The sequence below is a fragment of the Symsagittifera roscoffensis genome, chromosome 1 (genome assembly GCF_963678635.1).
Source record: "Symsagittifera roscoffensis chromosome 1, txSymRosc1.1, whole genome shotgun sequence".
Classification (NCBI taxonomy): domain Eukaryota; kingdom Metazoa; phylum Xenacoelomorpha; order Acoela; family Convolutidae; genus Symsagittifera; species Symsagittifera roscoffensis.
The window spans coordinates 6669836-6691613 of record NC_087062.1 but is presented as its reverse complement, the minus strand read 5'-3'; the positions used below and the strand labels follow the sequence as shown (position 1 = coordinate 6691613).

The window sequence follows — 21778 nt, the reverse complement described above, 5'->3', positions numbered from 1 at the left end:
CTAGTCTAGAATTACATAAGATAATGGATGAAAGCTATTTCCACTGAAATCTATTACAAGCGTGATAGCTTCTTTTTTGTGCCAAGTGAAGCGTTTGTCCGCTGATCTTAATAAATAGAAAATTCAAAAAACAAAATGGGTTCATGAGTCAATAAACACGATAAGTTTAAAGCTAGCAATAAATTTTTCATGTCTGGTAACGGCGATTCGCCGCAGGAGCTAGAATTGAATGAAGTGTTTGATTGCTTACTTGAAAACAGTAAAATTACGGGAGATCAGAACGATTTTCTCTGACGTCTCCAAACCATCTCTTTTTTTTCAAACAAATTAATAAAGCCACAAAGAGCGAGGCATGAACTGATCACTTATCAGATTTCTTTGTGAAAAATCAATAATGAAACAAAAATGAAATTTTATCTCAACTAGTTTTGAACACACACACATACATAAGACGCGTTTTACACGTTAAACATTATCAACTATTAGCGACAAAAATTGTATAGTAATAACTAACAGCGGTTCTGGCAAAACGGCCAAGCTTTTACATCAACCTTAAGTCGAAAGACTTTTTCTACAAAGATACGCTCTCTTGGAGCAAATTTTGATGAAATGAATGAACTGCTTCAGCAGCAAAACTTCTTTGTTGATCGAACAGAAACTTGGCTGAGGGACATATTTAATCTTAACATTTTTGCCAAAATGATTTTAAACAAATTGCTACATGTAACAAAACCAAGAAAGAGCTGGAGGGGTAGCAATTCTTTTCAGGGAACAAAACTTTTTAAAAACTTCTAAATGTACAACCTGAAAGAAATATTTAATTTCTTACTTTCGCAACGATCTGTAAGAAACAGAATTGTTTCTAACTGCGAATTACAAGTCGCCCAGCGGAAAAATAGCAATTGTCCTTGAAGGTTTAGTGACCCATAAGTTTGAATAAAAAATTAACGCTAAGACACATGCAGTAAGTGAGGATTTTGTAATAGATGTATCAGTTGCGACACAAGATAGCATAAAAATAATTGTAAAATTAAAACTGCTTGATTTTAATTTGATATGTGAACAAAATGAAATTATACGAGTTAAACAGAACAGTCAACCAACCCTAGATTTGGCGTTTGCAAACGCTCCATGTATCACCAAAATAAATGAACACGCAATCACTGATCTTTTGGTGTAGAAGTTGACTTTAACATTGGCTTTTTAGAAAACTGTGAAACGGAAGAAATTTTTTTGAAACAGAAGACTTTATCATTGGCCTTTTAGAAAAATGTGAAACGGAAGAAAGCTTTTAATTTTCATTTAAGAGCTAGCTCTTATATTAAAATTAGTCGAAATTGAATTCCTGGGCAGTAAAACTGATATCTTTGAAAACATGAGTTTCTGCAACAGTAATTCACATTACTCTGAATGCAATGTTACCGTTGTCAAAAAAAAAACTTCACAAAACTGGATATCGAATGAAATAAAAAAAGCCGAGTGCTAAAAAAAGACAAAATACTGAAACCTTCTCAAACTGAGTGGACTTTAGAAGCAAAGTAAAAACTGAAACAGCAAACTGCCAAGGTCAAAATAGGGGTACGCGAAAATAAAATTATGTATATGGCTTAGTCTTTGAAGCAACTGACAACCCAAGCAAAAATTTAAAGATTCTGTTAGAGATATTAAAAGCGATAAAAGGAAAAACAAATCAAAAACTGAAAGAAATCATAGAAATGTACAAGAATTGAACATTTACTTTATCACAATAGTTCCAGAGTTGTCATCTGGATTCCACAAAAAGAATGATTTTTTGAAAATATCACAAAATGAATTCCTTTTTCCTGTCACGAACTAATGAAAAGCAAGTGAATGACATAATAAAGCAATTACCCACAAAAAATCTAAGGACGGCATGAGTCTCTCAAACTACCCAACTAATTTAAAAAATTCCATTAAAACAGCGTATGTGACCAGTAATTTGACTCAGATAAGTAGTGAAGCAGCTTATCCGACTTATTTACAAGCAGCAAAAAACATTTCTTCTTTCAAAGAAGACAAAAAGTCAGTTCCATGCAATTATAGACCTATTTTTGTAATTACGAATCTAGAAAAATGTTTTAAGAACATTCTATCGAAGATAATAATCATTTTTAAAATAGTTTTGAGGCCTTAAGCAATAAACAGTTTGAATTTCGCAACGAACGTTTTATAAATGATGCTCCTCTGGAAACTTTGAAAGGTCTCATTTGCAGCAAAAACTCTGATGAATTGGCACACTGCACGTACTCAGATCTATCTAAAGCTTCCGATACTGTGAATCATCACACTTTTTATTTATAAATGTCAGCTTTATAGGCTGAAAGGCGTTCCTCTTAAATCACTAAAATCATACCTCAACAAAAGAAACCAGTACAACTTTAATGCAAAAGAATGCTCAACATCAAAGAAGGTACCGCAAGGTTCTGTTTGTGGTCTCCTTCTTTTTCTTATTTAGATCAATCGTCCTCCAAATGAACCTCAACACAGTGAAAGTATTCTTTATGTCAGGGGCACTATCAATTTCGGAACACTTAGCAAAACTATGGGACTAAAAACAAATTTGCAATTAAAATCTTAATAGACGGAAAATTTACAAACAAAGGAAAAACATCAAGACTGACTCCTAACCGATTGAAAAATTTTGAAAAAACTTCCTGGAACTGAACTCGATAAAATTAAATTAAAATAAAACCCTTTGAATCACCGTTTGATAAAAATCTTATACTCAACCAGCATTTTGAAACAATAAGAAAAAAAGCAATCGATTCTTTCCCATTTTTAATCAAACAAGTTAGTTTCTCAGCTCATCTGTTCTCATATGAATTTACAAGCAATTTATTCAACCAAAAAATCAATAAAATATTTCAGCATATGGAGTTGCCAAAAATACCGCTCTAAATATCTGCAGTTCCAAAAAAACTTTAAATTCGAATTGCAGTCATGCATATGACAAAATGGACACACTTTATTTCAAATCAAGAACTAGACAAATCACTTGACACCACTAGAAAAATAAAATCACTAACACTCAAATAGAATTAACACAAAAAAAACAATGAAAAGTGACTGATCAAATAAAGCACTACATAAGTCTCTTATAAATTTCAATATGAATATCGTCAAAAACATTCTACTTGAGCCTAAATAGTCTTTAGACAACCTAATAATTAAAATAAAAGATACTGATTTGATTGATTGCGACTGCTTCAACAAAATGATTTACTAAAAATCAACGAGATTTTCAGATAAAAAATCAATGACTGACAAAGCGTACATCCACAAAAATCCGTATTAATTGAAATAAATTGTTGAATTTTTTTTTCGAATAGATTCTATAAAAAACATATTAACAAGATGCAAACAAAGTGAAACATAAGAGTTTTAAAATTTTAACAGCTTGAATTACCCTCTATGCCTGCTCAAGGTGGTGTTTTTTTAATGATGAGTTTTCTTTTCTGTTGGATTATTGCACAACTTATATATTTATTATAATATGGTGGTCCAAACTAAGACTTGGATTTTGTCTTTGGTGAGGCATACATGGGCTGTAAGACTACGCATGTTGATGAATAATTTGACTAGCCAGCGACAGTGTTCGGAGCAGGAAAATAATGAGCATAGGCAATGAATTGTTTTTGTTCCGACCTATTTTGTTTTCGCGCGCATGTGTTTCAGTTTTTGTTCTTTTTTGCGTTTTAGTTTTTCTTTTTTTTTGTTTTGGTTTTTTTTCTTTTTTCTTCTTCACGAACAATCAGGTATACGATCATACTTATCGGAAAAAGGCAGCTATCGGTAAATATCCATCGGCAAAAAACATTTATGTAAAAAAAACATTAATGTAAAGTTATCGGTAAAAAAGCATTAATGTAAAGGTATCGGTAAATACCCATCGGAGAAAAAACATTTATGTAAACATTTTGGTTTAATTTCGGTCGAAAAGCAATTGAGCAGGCTTAATTGTTTTTCTACCAAAGTCATTTTTCACAAATTGACCAATATTTTTATGAATGTACTTGCCCAAAAACCGGTTATCCTTGCTTTTTGTTCCGACTTTTGTAACGAAAGTAACGGAATATTTGTGCTCGGGTTGGGTTTTTTTTTCTTCAGACAAATTTTGACTTTTTAACTAGCCGTTTTTGACGGCATTTTTTTCACCTGTGATGATTTTTCGGAAAGTTATCGGGGTTAAAAGATTGCCATTTAGGCCAATTTGGGACTATTAACGCGCGATAAATTTCGTACTATTAACGCGTAAGCGGAGATTTAATCCGTCTTAGAAATCGTTCCAAATTAGTTGAACGAAGCTTATTTGCCATAATTGATTTGTTACCAGGAGCGAAACCTATCCTTTTGTTCTTTATATGGCGTGTGGGGGATGAATGTCACAAAAAAATCTCACATGTAAAAAAACTGTTCATTTTTATTTATTACATTTAATTTTTTCATATTATTACTGCTCCATAGACCTTAAGAGGCAGTTGGTACATTCAGGGCCTCGCCCTGGTACGAGCAGTCTTGTTTGTTTTTGCATTCTAATTATCACAAGTTTGAATTTAAAAAATACAGGATGCTATTGCAATGTAGGGTACCACATCGACCAAGGTAATTACAGTACGAGTCATTTCAGACATTGAAAAGATACATACTCTAAAAAACAGAGAATGGTGCAAAAAAATAGCTGTCCAGGGGCTCGAACCTTAGGCCTCCCTGTTTTTATTGAATCGGGTGTTTTCGGTTTTTGGGATTCGCAAAAAAAACTAGATGCCAACGGCATTAGTTGATGACTGTTTGTAAAATCGGGAACTTTTCTTTATCATTTGATTCAAAATAATATGAGTTCAGTGAGATGGCTGGATTGAATTGAATAACTATATACTACAAAAACAGAAAATAAGAGTAGTAACTGAAAACCCGCTTTAGTGGAGATAATGAGAACAAAAGTCAGTTCGCTTCGCTAATCTTACTGTCTGCTTTGCCAATTTGAGAGATAATCATCTTACCAAATGAGACGGAAAAGACAAAGAAGATTCAAGGCCGCTTGGTTGCTGTTTTCATCTGAAGCGCATTATTAATTGAGACTCTCCAGTGAGGTTTCAAAGCTAAGTTGAGGTAGCTGGTAGCTACCAAGTGAATGATAACAACAGAATGTCCAATAGAAAAAATACTAGCAGTGTTTATATTATTTGGTTGCCATCAATTCAATCGAGGACAATGAAAAAGACCGGAAACAATTTACGGGGTAGATTGGAAAATGTATTGGTTCCAACGTACATGTACTTCTCAAATACCAGGAAATTTAGCTAAACCATACTGTCGAACCAGGGCAAAACTTTGAGTTAGCTATTGTCCTTCAAATAGTCTTGCATACTTTGTGCTGAAAAAATAATAAGCAAAAAAGTTTTAAAAAAATAGAAACTTGTACGAAACCAGCCAGACAAATCAGCGGGCATCAATTCAATTTGTAATAAATTTGAGAGCGGACTAAATCGCAGAACTTTTGATAAACAAATTTGTGATAAACGAGATAAACAATACTTAACAGCGCGCGTTAATTTAACCCCGACGAAGATATGAACCGCTTTCATTGAGATATAAAAATAGGTGGTAGATCAGTAAACCGATGTATCAGAGAACCAAAAACGGGCGGCCCAGATCAGTAAGCCGAAAATTCATGATTCAATTATGTAACTGTGATTTTTTTCCCTGAAAACAAAAATTGAATCTAAAAATGGAATAAAATAACTCTTCCCATGCGACCCGTAGTTTTAAAATTATTGCTCTAGCTCAGGAAACATTTATTCTATAAATATTTAAATCCGCAATTGATGTAACTATTACGGTAAATCGGCGTATTGATCTGGTAACTTACTGACACATCGGTTTACTATACGCACCCCTAAAAATACTTCCATAGAACATCATCAGTTTAATTCTAATTATCATACACAAATTCTACTCAGCCTAAATTCTACTAATTAACACTTTTATTTAAAAGTGTAAGTTCACACCGGATTTTTAGGGCATAGCAAATCTAGTTTCTTGCTTCTTTGAGCAGGGGCGGATCTAGGTCAGAAAACTCCTTTCAAAATTATCTTCGCAAAAATAAACAGAAAATAACAAGTTTTTCTAGAAAACATATTTTTCTCTCACATTATTCCGAATATGGTTCTTTATCACATAGCGGTCCAAAAAAATCGAAAAAAAGACAATCAACATATTTCGACAGAAAAGCTTCGAACAATAAACATTTAATTAGTGAGATTAGTGGTATCATCGGATTGTTTCGAATGATATATAATATTAAAGCCCTTTTGGTCGTCATTTGAACGACATTAAAAATTTTAGAAAAAGTTTTCTCAATGTCCAGAAAAACCGGTTTAAAACTTTTAATTTTTGATCTAATTTCGAGCTAATAAGGTGAACGTGTTTTGCGTTTTTACGGCACCTGATTTGGCGATAGAAAGAACCCAATCAGGGGAAAATTGAAACACCATAAAAATTGTATATGTTGCGCACATTCTCGGAAATTCAAAATAATCACTACAAAAGCATCCGCAGAAATTTTTCGAATGAGCGTTTTTCAAAAATTTTTTTTGGAAATTTGGTCGATCATCTACTTTTGGTTATTCAATTTGATTATTCGAGTTCCCTTAAACCCTATTCTAGATAAGGACGGTATGCTGCCAAAAATTTTTGCGCGTAAGCAAAATTTAAAAAAAAACTAAACTTTTGGGTTCTTTTGAAAAAGTTTAGCCACAATATGGTGTTTATTTGGCGCGTGCTGCCCCCTCAAAATTATTCCCCAATGCGCTTTTAGAAAAATTTAGTGTTGACCATCCAAAAATGGATACCGTAAAATAGTATCAAAGAGGTGATCCCATATGGCAACCAGAATGGATTACCAAATGATTATGGAAAAATACAAAAATAACAAATAATAAACCAGGATAGCCGATTGCTGTGCAAGTAGCCTAGAATGATCCGACAATATTCATAAAAACTACAAATAAAAGTTCTTCAAATTATTAAGTTCTTCCAATTAGGTCGTTTTTTGTACGTGGTGTGATGATGAACTATACAAACGCCCAAAAAGTTAGTAAATTAGGCATAATCGACAACGGTTGTCTTCAAAAAAGAATAAAAAACAAAAAATGAAAAGTAATTTTAAAAAACTCTATTTTTTGCACATTTATAAAAAAATTTATAAAATTTCCTTTTCTTGCCAAGGAAGTGCCAAATATAGCTTTTGAAACTAGCCTTCATTTGGAAAAACGAAATATACTTTTTTAGTCTAAATTACCAAAGCTATCATCACTATCGGTCGAAGTTAGACGAAAAACCAAAAACTTCAAACCGGTTTTTCTAGACACTAGGATTTAAAAAAATTGTTAATGTTGGTCGAGTCACGACTGAAAGGGCTTTAATATGATATATTACTTAACCCAGTCTGATGATTGTTCGTGGTACCTGGTGGAAAACAAAAAAAAACTAAACAAACTCGAATACTAAGTTGCTCCCCATTTTCAATGGTCGGAACAATTAACTGAGATTCAGTTAATAGTAAACTCAAAAACTGGATTGAAAAAAGATCGAAGCTACTTCGGGTTTTTTGAATGAAGATTAGAGTGGATTCAGCAAGATGCTTCTCCTTCAAAAACTTTCTTGAGATACAGGGAAATTTTAGGGTAATATATCCTAGCTTAATGATCACAGCAGAAAAAAATTGTTTCATTACGATCCGATACTCAAGCAAAAGTACTGGCTCTAGAAAAATTCAACGTGATTCTGCCAAAAGAAACCATTACGAATGAAAAACGTCGGGAACGTTTTTTGAACGTCTGTAGTTGTTGATGCCGTAAAGAGCTTAACAGCTCGTATGCTGGTCTGTACCCTCGTGGATAAACAGCCTTCGCTTCAATCTGTTAGAAAAAGTAATTTTTAGGGTAATTGACTTTTTTGAAAAAACTGAAAATAGAATTGGATGTCAAAATGAGCATTTTTAGGTTAATGAACGTCTTCATGACTCATTGACCAAAAAGTGCTGCCTTCAATTCGGCATTATCTATAAATCAAACACCAAATACATGCCTTCACAGGGCGATTTTGCTTTGAATGTTCCAAATAGGCGAACTCTTTGTTTAAAAAGTTTGAACATTTTTCTGCAACTGTTACTGCATCCATATCATATCTGTATAATGAAAGCTTTGCTAAATTTCACATCATTAATCTAAATAAAATTGTCTCTAAAATTTCTGTCGTTCAAAAACCAGGTACTCTTACCTCAAATTATTGAGAGACGCTTGAACCAATTGGGAACCAAATAATGATGCTGCTTGCTACATTTACCAAGAAAGCAACTTCGTCGCAGACTAAGGTCGATTGTTTAACTGAAGTTGACATTTAGCTGCAAAAATTGCAACCACTTTGACTTTACTTAAAATTTGTTTGCCTAATTTAAAAATACAAATATTGCATTTTTTCACTCCCAAAAAAATTGAGAGGACAGTAGTTAATTAGAGAGTGAATAAAACAGCCGAAGTATAAACCAGCCGAAACTGCGCCGGCATATAACCCAGCATATAATTATGTCAAAGATTATGTAAATCAGCCAAAATTTTCCTCATTTGATTGAAACTTGCATGAATTTCGTAATTGTTACATAATTGCTACATAACTATTAGGTAACCGTGAGGTATATTCGGCTAATTTATTAATCGCCGTTAATTAATTAGAGCTGACAAATTGAAGGCAGACGAAGACAAGATTCATCGAGGCGAAAAAAGGAAAAACAATTGTGATAATTATGTCTGAAAAGATGGAGCAGTTTGATAAGTGAGTGGCTTTGATGGCGTCGACAATCCGATTGGAACGCAGACAATTTGTCTTCAAATATTTCCTTTGCTAGCTTGAAGATATCATTTTCAGCTAATTTTGAGGCAAAAGATACTTTGATCGAATATCAATCACCCTAAAAATCCATTGAAGCCGATCATGTGAAGTATATGGGTCTTTTTTTTAAATTAGATAATCGATTGGCATTTGAAAGTACGTCGCAAATGTTTTCAAACAAGAAAAGTGTTCTCGCAGTGCAAATCAAACAGGCTTCAGTAATTTTTTCAGTAAAATTCCAGTCCTATTTCAGCCTCTAGAGAGTGCCACTTTAACTCTGATTAGAGATAAGAAATTCCTGTTCTGTAGGAGTACTTAAGCATCGATAGAACAGTGCTGCTTGTTTTGCTATATCAGATATAATATTTGATTAACAATTTTTTTGGTTACAAAAATCATGGATTTCAAAAAGTCGTGAACAAAATTTGCCACAAATTCGGACCTGCTTCCTTCGGCACCTAATACCCTTACCCGTTTAATTTATTGATCCGACTTTCGATACGAAAGTAACTGAATATTTGTGCTCGGGGTGGGTTTTTTTTCTTCAGACAAATTTCGACTTTTTAACTAGCCATTTTTGATGTAATGTTTTTATATCATTCAAAAGGTATTGTTGTCCGAAGCTTAAATGTGAAACGATGTTTCACCTGTGATACTTATTCGTAAAGTTAAGGGGGTTTAAAGATTGCGATTTTGGTCAATTTGGGACAATTAACACGCGATATATTTCGCCCTATTAACGCGAAGCGGAGATTTAATCCGTCATAGAAATCGTTCCAAATTGGTTGAAAGAAGCTTATTTGCCATAATTGATTTCTTACAAAGAGCAAAATCTATTCTTTTGTATTTTAAATGGCGTGTGGGGTGATGATTTCATAAAAAAAATGTCAAATTTTAGAAGAAAAAAAATTCATTTTATTTTATTACATTTAATTTTTTTTATGTTACTAATGCTCCATAAACGTTAAAAGGCAGTCGGAACATTCAGTACTTCGCCCTGATACGAGCAGTCTTGTTATATTATGTACACAATACATCTAGGACCTCCGACAAATAGAGTTTAAAACGGAAACTCCTAGATATTTTCTGTAATTTTACTCTGAGACAAAACTCTTACTCATCAATGATCTAATTCTACAACAGTTCATTAGATTTAAATTTTTGAACTTAGATGGCTACATTGGCGCACAGACAATTCGGCTAAAGAAAATTCAGCCAATTTGAAATTCAGACAATTCAGTCAAAAGTATACAGACAATTCAGCCTGAGACAATTCAGCCAGTTTTACAAAACGCTTGATTCGAAAGAAAAAAATCGGATTTCGAGATATTTCTCGCTTTAAGGTCGCCCGTGGGCTCACTAAGCGAGCGTCGCCGCTTCGCAGCGATAACCGGCTCCAAAAATCGTATAGAGTCCTACCCTCTGTTGGCAAGCTCGCAACACGTTGGCGCGACTGCGGCTGTCACTATTATAGGCTGAATTGTGTCTGGCTGAATTGTCTGCATATTTTGACTGAATTGTCTTAATTTCAAATCGGCTGAAATGTCTTTGGCCGAATTGTCTGGACGCGGGCTGCATTATAGCGTGCCTTGGGGACGGCGTGCACGGCTATATAGTTATTTACAGTGGTAAGTACGAGCTGTTTTGGAATTTATTACGTTAGTGTTCTCATCAATTGGTAATCAGCTCTCAATTAACCCTTCCTATGATTGGTATCAGTAACCATCAATGTTTATATACTTAAGCAAACAGTATGATTGAGCTCGAAACTAATAACAAAATAAATTATTTAATATATTCTATAAAATAGCAAATAAGGCTGAATTGTCTTTGGCCGAATTGTCTGTGCGCCAATGCAGCCATCTAAGTTCGAAAACTTAAATCTAATGAACTGTTGTAGAATTAGATCATTGATGAGTAAGAGTTTTGTCTCAGAGTAAAATTCAGCCTGAGACAATTCAGCCAGTTTTACAAAACGCTTGATTCGAAAGAAAAAAATCGGATAACATATTCTATAAAATAGCAAATTGGCTGAATTGTCTTTAGCCGAATTGTCTGTGCGCCAATGCAGCCATCTAAGTTCGAAAATTTAAATCTAATGAACTGTTGTAGAATTAGATCATTGATGAGTAAGAGTTTTGTCTAAGAGTAAAATTCAGCCTGAGACAATTCAGCCAGTTTTACAAAACGCTTGATTCGAAAGAAAAAAATCGGATTTCGAGATATTTCTCGGTTTAAACCTTCCTATGATTGGTATCAGTAACCATCAATGTTTATATACTTAAGCAAACAGTATGATTGAGCTCGAAACTAATAACAAAATAAATTATTTAATATATTCTATAAAATAGCAAATAAAGCTGAATTGTCTTTGGCCGAATTGTCTGTGCGCCAATGCAGCCATCTAAGTTCGAAAATTTAAATCTAATGAACTGTTGTAGAATTAGATCATTGATGAGTAAGAGTTTTGTCTAAGAGTAAAATTCAGCCTGAGACAATTCAGCCAGTTTTACAAAACGCTTGATTCGAAAGAAAAAAATCGGATTTCGAGATATTTCTCGGTTTAAACCTTCCTATGATTGGTATCAGTAACCATCAATGTTTATATACTTAAGCAAACAGTATGATTGAGCTCGAAACTAATAACAAATTAAATTATTTAATATATTCTATAAAATAGCAAATAAAGCTGAATTGTCTTTGGCCGAATTGTCTGTGCGCCAATGCAGCCATCTAAGTTCGAAAATTTAAATCTTATGAACTGTTGTAGAAATAGATCATTGATGAGTAAGAGTTTTGTCTCAGAGTAAAATTCAGCCTGAGACAATTCAGCCAGTTTTACAAAACGCTTGATTCGAAAGAAAAAAAATCGGATTTCGAGATATTTCTCGGTTTAAACCTTCCTATGATTGGTATCAGTAACCATCAATGTTTATATACTTAAGCAAACAGTATGATTGAGCTCGAAACTAATAACAAAATAAATTATTTAAAATATTCTATAAAATAGCAAATAAGGAATGCATGACATCATGCATTGATGTCACAATGGCTGAAAGTTTTCTATGTCTGAAATATTTAACAGTTTCCAGTTCTAAAGATTGTTCTGAAAAAGCTGGAGTTTTACTGATTTATTCTGCGACTCAATCTGATACAGAATTTCAAAAAAAAATCAGACTTTTACGATTTTTACCAACAAATGTTTAAGTGAGAGGAAAATACTGCTCTTCTGAACTACAAACTTTACACCGGTACAATAAATCTGTTACAAACGGGGTTCAAAAAATCTATTAAATTCTATTTTTCTACACAAAAAACATGCGCTTTCGGATAGTTTCTAATTAAAAGGTTAGTTTCTCGGCAGACTCGTTGTTTTTAGCAAATTAAAATGTATTCTAATTATCCACAAATTTCTAGAAAGACAGCGTTGTGAACTGAAATCGATTATCTTGTACGCGAAGTACTATGTTCTGATGACTGAAATTGAAAAAAATGCTTTTAATTCCTGAAGTATTCGACAAATTCTTCAAAAAAGAACATTTTACGTTTGTTTAAGTCATAGAACTTTCCAAAAAATGTACATCAAAACTTTACCCGGCAACTACATACAGACTTTCTTAGATAATTTTTCAATAGGCTCCTAAAAATTCTCCTAAAAAGGCTTTTGTTAACTGAATTCGAACGCTAGCATATGACTTTTAAGAAAAATTGCGGAACACGCAATTGTACATTTCCATCGTATATATTAAAATGAAGGCAATACTATGACTAGTTGATTTTCATCAATAACTTCTACGAAATTTAAATTTTTAAGTAATTATTTTTCAAATCAAAGATAATAATTATCATTTATAATATTGTAGTGCGATTCCTGTAGTGCAGCACAGACTGTTCCGACCTGATTAAAGATACAACCAAGAATAAGGAAAGCATTTTTTTGCCCCAATTGTTTGCCAAAATTGTTATTTTTATCCAGAAAAGGCTATTGAAAAAGGCGAACAAATGCATGAATTGCCAATAAAAAAAAACGAAAACATTCAGACGTTTTTCTCGAAACTGAGAGAAATTATTCAAAATTTGATAGGAACCGAATCACGACCAAAAGGGCTTTAATTTGTTACGACACACCCCCTGCGAGCGTTCTTGAAGTTATCAAAATTGGCTAGCAAAAGCGACCCGAACCCAAAATTCTTTTCGACTTTTCGAATGGTCGGAGCAAAAATGAAGAATAAATTTAATTTATGTTGAACCTACCTTTGAATCATCTTGCTTAGAGATACTTTCAGCTGTAACCGACACATCTTCAACTATAATAAGCGGATTCCGAGTAAAGTTCACTTCGGTCAACTTTTTAATAGTCATTATGAGCCAGGGCAACTAATTTTCAATTACTTCAATTAATGAAATTTATTGCCAAAACTTTTTTTTTTAAAGTTTTTATTTTATTTCTATTTCAATTCGATCAAGCTAAATAAAAAGAAATGATTTAAAAAATTGATTATCAAATTCGAATTGAGCCAACACGCAAGGAAACAAAAATATAGCAATTGAATTGGAAAAACCATTGATCTGAGTTTTTGATTCTGTTCAGCTGATATATCAATTAAGTAAACAATCGAGGGTTTACGCTGAGTTGATTTCTAGAATTTTATCAATTAATCTCGGCTGCAAACTTGAGAGCCGAGCCATTAAATGGAACCACCCGACCGGAGCCAAATCAAAGCAAAATGTCAGGAAATGTCGTGAAATAACTGATAGACGGGTCGATCGAAAGTGGATCACGTGAACACTTTCCTTTATGGGTGGAAATCACAAGGCAAAAGAAATAATTTCAGTATTCAAAAAATCTTAAAGAAATCGTGGCTGCAGTCAAATTTTTGAAGAGTTAAAAGGACTTTGAGGGGCTGGAAAATTTCTGCTATTCGGTTCTTCTGTCATGAGAACAGTCACCTTCGTAAAACCATTGATTGCTCTATTAAAAGCGGACATTGATGTGAGCAATTTCCTCTGCAATCACTTAATGAGGTAAAGGGTTCGCGTAATTTAATAGTCTTTTTTTCTGTCAATCGAAATTAAAAATTTTGTACCAAGTTAACCCAATGCTAAAGCTTGTTTTTCCGATATTGAAAGACAGGTTCATTTGATTGGTTTTAAGACAAAATTGTTCACTTGACCTTTTAACGAAAAGATTACACGAAGGAAATCAAATTAAGGAGACAAAAGATTGGAGCAACATGAAATTTGGTTGAACATGAAGTTCTAACGTCATTTTTGAATCGTCATTGAGTAAATGTTGGTTACTTAGGAAATCTCGAACTTGAAAAAAAATGGTTTTCTAGGAGTAACCGGTTTTCTAAGTTTCAATTAACCTAACTTTATCGCCTTTCAGATAAAATAGCTTTTCTATCACTTGCAGCTAAATTCGAATTCTTGTAAAAGAAATATTTTTAAGGCCGCGTCAAACTACCTTATCATAGGTGGACGCCCCTTCTCAGGGATTAGACCCCCTGCCGACCCAAAGGGTCCCCTTTGGTACTTTTTAAGAAATCCATTTTTGGCCGACCGACCCTAAAATTTTTCTAAAGACGCCTTAGGCGCCAATATATACTAACTTTGAGAAGCGCGCGCCAAAAAAACGCGATTTTTTTGTCAAAATTTTCCAAAAAGTGCCCAAAAACGGCTTTTTTGACGTGTTTTTTCAAAAATTTTACTGCGGCGCAGAAAATTTGGCCAAAACAGCGTCTTTCTTTTTAGTGCTTTAAGAGAGCTCGGAAAACCAATTTGGTCGACCTGAAAAAAATTTGAAAATCCGCCCCCCCCCCCCAAAGAAAATCCTAGATCCGCCCCTGGCTACAATATGGGGAATTTCAGCCCCCTGCCCACCCAAATGGTAAAATACGATGCTTATAGTGTTTTGGGAGAGAAAAGAAAAAACCCTAGATTCAAAACTGGTGTTAAGTAAAAAGTTAATCACTTGTGATCAAGTGGAAAATGCATTGGTCGCGCCAATAGAGCAATTCGCCTCAATACTTGAACTTCAAATACCTTTAAAACAGGCGCGATTCTAGGATTTTCTCAACGGGGGGGCACTTTCTAACATAATGCGATTTTCCGAAAATGAGTCACAGCTGTTAAATTCACGCCTCATTTTGTCGCCTTTTTCAGAAATATGTGTGATTAGCGGTTCTGGATGAATACTTTTGAAATACAATGATGCGAAAACTTGAGTCCTTTGAAATTCACACATGTTATTAACACTTGTTTTTTTGGCCGCAAAATTCAGTATATATTTGAACGCTAAATTTACAAAATCATTCCACTCAAATTCACTTTCAGAGTAATGTCTAAACGCAGTTCGACAACAAATCCGTCACCGAGGTCATCCTCAAAGATTACGTCCTTCTTTGGTTTTTCAACTCCACAAGCATCACAATCCAGTGAGTTTCAATTTTTATTTTCATTATTTTTTCAATCAAAATTTTGTTTTATTGGTTAGCGTTTTGATCGTTTGTGGAACTCTACGTTTTGTTTCAGGCGACCTATCCCAGTCTCCCGTGACAGAATCAGATGTCGTGACCGAGAATCAGCCTAGCACTTCTGGTACCCAACCTGCAGTCCATGAGGCTTCAACGGACACCCCTGCTGACATTGGTGTTTTTGTGGGCGATCCTTCGTCAGCAACTGATGGACAGAAATATGCTCTTCTGAAGACTCGACAAATACCCGTTTTCCCCGGAAACAACTGGCCGCATGAGACAAGATCGGGAAAAAAGAGACACCTCAATGCACGGCATTTCGAGATTCATGGATCGTGGCTGTGTTACTCACATGAACCAGCTGGACTGTTCTGCAAAGTCTGCCTGTTCTTCGCAGATCGGGACGCGGTCAGACGACGAAATGGCAGCACAGCGCCCGTGACCTTCATCAACAAAGGATGCACCCGATACAGCAGGCTCACAGGCAGTGAGGGATACTTCGACGCCCACTGCAACACAAACTACCACAAGGACGCCTCCCTGGTCGCACTAGATTTTATCTACGCATTCGAGCATCCCGCCAAGTCAATAGATCAACAACTGGACAAACAGGTTCATCAGAGAGTTGCAGAAAACCGGAAACGCCTCAAGCCCATCGTCAGCACAATTGTTTTTGCTGGTCGGATGGGACTTCCTCTCCGCGGTCATCGAGACTCTGGGTCGCTGACGGTTCCAGAGACGGTGGAAGACATTGACGCCGAGTGTGGCAACCTGAGAGCACTTCTACAATTCAGAGCGGTCAGTGGGGACGAAGACCTCAAAGAGCACCTGATATCCTGCAAGAAAAACGCTACCTACCTCGGCATGCAGTCTCAGAACGAGATCATTGGGGACATCGGAGACCAGATACAACAGACAATCGTCAAGAAGATCAAGAAAGCGAGGTTTTTCACAGTGATCGCAGACGAAACAACTGATGTGTCGCGCAAAGAGCAAATGTCACTCTGTGCTCGTTTCGTCACTGATGGGCGAATCAACGAGGAGTTTCTGGCTTTTGTGGAAGTCAAAGACTTGACTGGTTCAGGGCTAGCAGAAAAAATACTCTCAACAATCCGCCATCTTGGACTGGACCCACAAGACCTTGTCGGACAGAGTTACGATGGGGCATCGGCGATGTCGGGAGTTCACAGCGGTGTGCAATCGCGAGTTCGTGAGTTGTTTCCACGTGCAATCTGGATGCACTGTGCCTCCCATTGCCTCAACTTGGTAATCTCATCAAGTAGCAACGTTCCAGCTATTACAGCGGCTGACGGCCTCATCAACAAGGTAGCCAACCATCTGAGGAGATCTGCAAAACGATCAGAAGTTTTCAAAGCAGCAGTAGAGGCTGTCCACCCCGAAACGTCCCACACAGTGCTACCTCGTCTGTCGGATACCAGATGGGTCGAGCGACATGATGCAGTCCTGGTCTTCGCAGAGCTCTACGACTCAATTGCGATGACTTTGGAGCAGATCAGCCAGTGGAACGACAGAGAAGCTGCCTCCGAGGCAATATGTCTTCTTGCAGCCATTTCCCGTCATGAGTTTGTCATTTCTCTGCAGTGCTTGAAACATGTGCTCATCCTGACAAAGCCCGTCAGCATCAAATTGCAAGCTGTGGATCTCGAGCTGGTGGGATGTCTCAAACACATCCGGACTGTGTGCAACCTTCTACAGACATGGCGAGACGGATCTGGGAGCGGTTCTTTTGACAATGAGTACAAAGATGCTGAAGAGATGGTTGGCGAACTTCGGATAGATGCCCTTCCTTCTGCCAGCCGACGACGTAGAACGACTACTCAACCAACAGCATCAGACCCGAAAACGCACTATTTGCATACAGTTTATTTGCCTTTCTTAGATTATTTGCTACAAGACTTCAACGATCGGTTCCTGCAACACTCCGAGAAGATATCAGGACTCGCTCGTCTTCTGCCTTCCAGCATACACGACTGCTCACTTGATCCTGATGACATTTGCGATTGCCTCGAGTTTTACGGCCCCCTTCTTCCCAGTTCCTCTGGTGTCGCAGCCGAGATCGAGCTGTGGCAACAGAAGTGGGTTCACGATGAAAATGCCCCATCAACCGCCGTGGAAGCTCTTGAGCACTGTGATCCAGCTTTCTTCTCGAATGTCAGTGTTCTTCTTACGGTGCTTGCGACCCTTCCAGTGACAACTTGCTCAGCAGAGCGCTCCTTTTCTGTTTTGCGTCTCCTTAAGACGTATCTGAGGTCCAGAATGGGAGAAGAGCGTCTGACGGGACTTGCAATGATGTACGTACATTCAGACCTCAAGATTGACCTGGACGACATTATCAACCGTTTCAGCCAGAAGAACCGACGACTAGAGTTCCAACGATAAACTCATTCCATTTTTTGAACTCATTCCATTTTACATTCCGTTTGGTTATAAACTCTCTGAAATATGAAATATTTCGCTTTAACTGATTTTTCAAGGAAAAAATAGTCATTAAATGGTGCGCCGAAGGCGCTTTTCGGAAAATTATGTACTCAAATATGTATGAAAAAACTGGTTCTTTTTTTGGTTCCCTTCAAAAGGGGGGGGGGGGGGCACGTGCCCCCCCCCCTAAAATCGCGCCTGCTTTAAAATGATTAATTTTATAAATGTTTAATTCAAAGGGGAGCAAAAATACTGAAAAAGAATTACAACCCTTTGAAACAAAAAATAAAATAAGTTTATAAAAATTTGTTTGTCTTTGATATCGAGAGTATTCAGAAATGCAGGAATTCACTCGTTTCTCCAGGCTAGCAAGATGAAACTTAAATTTGGAGAAGATCAACTTACAAGGATGATGAATACGTTGACCAAATCTTGATTCAAAAACCAGTTGACATTTTTCCACTATCTTTTCAGCTGCTTTTCTCGCCTCGGGTCAAAAAATGAAACTGCGATTGAAATGACGATGTTTCAATGGCGCGTAAGATATCAAATTTGAAATTCCGAAGGGTATGAAAACATATTCTGTAACGGTTATCTTTTTTAAGACCTGATAGCATCACATCGCAATTTGTTAATAAAATTACAAAGAAAAGAGATCTAGGTGCCTTTAAATAATTATGAAAATTTTGAAAGCTTCCCTATTTTTTGTTAGCTTTAAGTCAAGAAAAACCCGAGGACTATTTAAAACTAACAATCTAGATGAAAAACTGTGACTAGTTAAAATTTAATTTACCTTGAATAAATGCTAATTGGTCTGATCTTCAGTTGGCATGAATAAACGGTCTTTTTGAAAATTACTTAATTGAGAGATTTCAATTCAATTTTTTTTTCTTATCTGGTGCTTATTATATCCTTAGTTTCCTAATAATATTGTTTGAAAAAATTTATAAACCAATAATTTGGATGGCAAAACGACACGCTTTCACACTTAGCTCTTCTCGCCGAAAGCATTTTTAGTCTAACCGACTTATTGTTCCGTTCTTTTGCTGGAAACGATTTTAAATTCAGGCTCTTTTCTCCCCGCAAGATCAGGTAACACAAACTCAGTTCAAGAGCAACTAAATAATTGTGGTTTCTGCGATTGGCAGAGGATCAATGAAAAGCTATCTAGCTTGTCTACGCATGGTCCGTTTCTCTTATTTCCCTACATTCCAGACTGAGTTATTTTGATGAGCGTAGCTTTTTTTGCGACTCAAAGTCGTTTTTTTTGCGTCTAGAACTTTCACGTGGTACCACTATTGCAGCCGAACTTGGTCACGCGTCTAGAACTTCACGTGGTACCACTATTGCAGCCGAACTTGGTCACGCGTCTAGAACTTCACGTGGTACCACTATTGCAGCCGAACTTGGTCACGCTGTAAGACCTGAAGCTAGAGGTCAAGTGAGAGCTCTCCTCACACACTATCATTGCCATAGCAGGGGATCGAAATACAATTGCCACAATTCATATCAGCCAAAAAACGCCAACAACTTCAACTCATAGTTTTTCAAAAAAAATTATTCATCAATCATAACAAGACTGCTCATATTAGGGTGAAGCCCTGAATGTCACGACTCTCCGCAAACGTCAATAAAATTTTTTTTTTAGTTGAAACAAATTTTTTTAAAATTTTTGAAAAACTGACTTTTGACTTTTTTATATCTTGTTTCATCTGCCTACACTCTATGTAAAAAACAAAACGATATTAATAAAACCAAACTGCTGGCTTCAAAATGTATTAAAAATTTAAAAAACAATGTTACTTTCCATAAACAATAAGGTCTTTCAATATATTGTCCATTAAAATGATTTCGACTTTAACGAAAACTACTGCGTTACAAAAGTTTAACTGCAAATTTATTTTAGCCAATAACATTTGTTTATTCTTCAGAAAATCTAATTTGCCATTTAGTGGGGTAACTTAAAAAACATAACAACAACAAGTTGAAATTTGTCTGACGAAAAAAAATACACCAAGTACAAACTTTCCTTCACTTTCATCGAAAGTCGTAGTATTAATTTGAAGTGCATAAAAACAAAACAAATAACTCAAGTTGATAAAACAACATAGCCAACAGACAGTCCGAAAAAGGCCATGCACACAAAGAAATAGAAAAAACAATGACTTGTTTTTTGAAAAAACTTCAAATTTCGAAAATCAAAAAATATGTATATGGCCTTAAGGCTCTTTGATTTTCAAAAAATAATTGTGATTGAAACTTTTTTTGATAAAAATAACTCAACTTGAAAAAAAACTAGATTATTTGATAACATTTCTGTTCCGTTGGGAAATCTGTAAATTAATTTCCACTTTCGAAACTAGAAATCGATCACGTTTTGCGTGCTTTTTAAACACTTGCTATTCGATTGTGCAGTTTGCCTTCCTTTCAACTTTTAAATGGAAAAATGCATGAAAACTTTCCGCAACAGATTGTCCAGTTTTCGAAGTTGAAAGCACGGAATTCGGACACAGAATCAAATTGGCTGTAAAAATCCGATAAAAATTTTGTGTTGGCCAAAGAATGGATCTAAAACTTTCAAAAAATGAGTGATGTACTATTTTTGCACTTATCGGGTTTCAAACAACTCATACTCAAAAGTTCTCGTTTTTAGAGAATTTGCCAGCACTTATTGTGGAAAATTCGGCCGAATAATCAGATAGTTTGAAATTGCCTGTGTAACAAAATGAACTAAAAACTATAATTGCAGTAGTCAAATTCAAAAAACCACCCAATGCTCGTCAAATATGTGAATTGATTTAGGTTAAAAAAACAGAGTGGCACAAAAGTTAAAAAAAACAACCACATCTTTTGAAAACCAGTTTATCGAAAAGATTATTCATATGATATCACAAGACTTCAAAAATAAGAGTGGTTATTTTGATAACACTTTTGAAATGATTTTTTCTGCAAAAGTAAGGGCAAAAAATGTGGAAAAAATCTAATTTGCGAGGACTTCTTATGAAAAGACAAAAAAAAGGTAGATTCTATCTCAAATATAATTATATTTAAAAAGCTGGGTCGAGACTTTCCTTTGTCTTAAGGAAATGTTTTTAAAGACCCGCCGTGTAGTTAGTCACACCCATTTACAGCAATTTGAAAAGATAGCGTACCAAAAGTTTCGATCAAAAGTTAAAAATCTTGAAAACGATCCGACTGCCAACTTAAAAAATTTCTTTCAAAATTTCTTTAAAAAAAATAAATACTGACATGAACAGTTCCGCCAAATTATGAGTCAAAAGAGATCCAAACTTTTGCCATTTTTTCTACACTTCTGACTGAGCTCAAATAGAGCCCCCATGGACCCTGAATGTGAACATGAAACGCTTTCTCCTGCATCAAGAAACCAAAACTGTAATTTTTTCGAGCAACGGCCTTGAATTTATGGCTTTATCAAAAAAAGTATTGGCAGATGGAACTTTTAAGACAGCACTTCCACCCTTTTTCCAGTTTTAATTTATACTTGGGTCTTCTTGAGAAAGGATAAGAGGATAATTCCTGTCGTATGGGTTTCCTCAGGCAAAAGAAGGCAGGAAATCTGTCAAATATTGGATTTTTACGATAAACAATCCAAGAAAGTATTGGAATTTTGTTTATGACAGACAACATAACTCCTGACTATGAGACTGACTTGCCTGCGATTCCAGAACTTTTTTTGCGTCAAAACTGTGCGGTTGCGTGTTCCATTTTTCTCAGTGCGTTTTGAGAAAAGCCCCAAAATTCTGATTGTATAACTTAAACTCGGTAACTGGATCGAAAAATTGTTGAACCTGAAATTCTTGAACCTCGTGGGAAATATATCTGAGTACGATTATTGGGATGAAATAGCGCTAATTTAATGTCAACTTCTTCGAAACTACGCTATTCAGGGCTAACCCTTCCCGCACCGAACTTTCTCTGTTAGTTAATAATCA

General features: G+C 35.5%; 1 protein-coding gene across 1 annotated transcript; it reads left to right on the top strand.

Moving 5' to 3' along the window:
- Positions 1–14985: 14985 nt before the first annotated feature.
- On the top strand, positions 14986–17786 carry LOC134843967 (zinc finger MYM-type protein 1-like). The gene is made up of 2 exons (XM_063860398.1): positions 14986–15347; positions 15445–17786. The coding sequence occupies exons 1-2, from the start codon at positions 15251–15253 to the stop codon at positions 17784–17786; spliced, it is 2439 nt and encodes an 812-aa protein (XP_063716468.1). The 5' UTR covers positions 14986–15250.
- The last annotated feature ends 3992 nt before the right edge of the window (positions 17787–21778 follow it).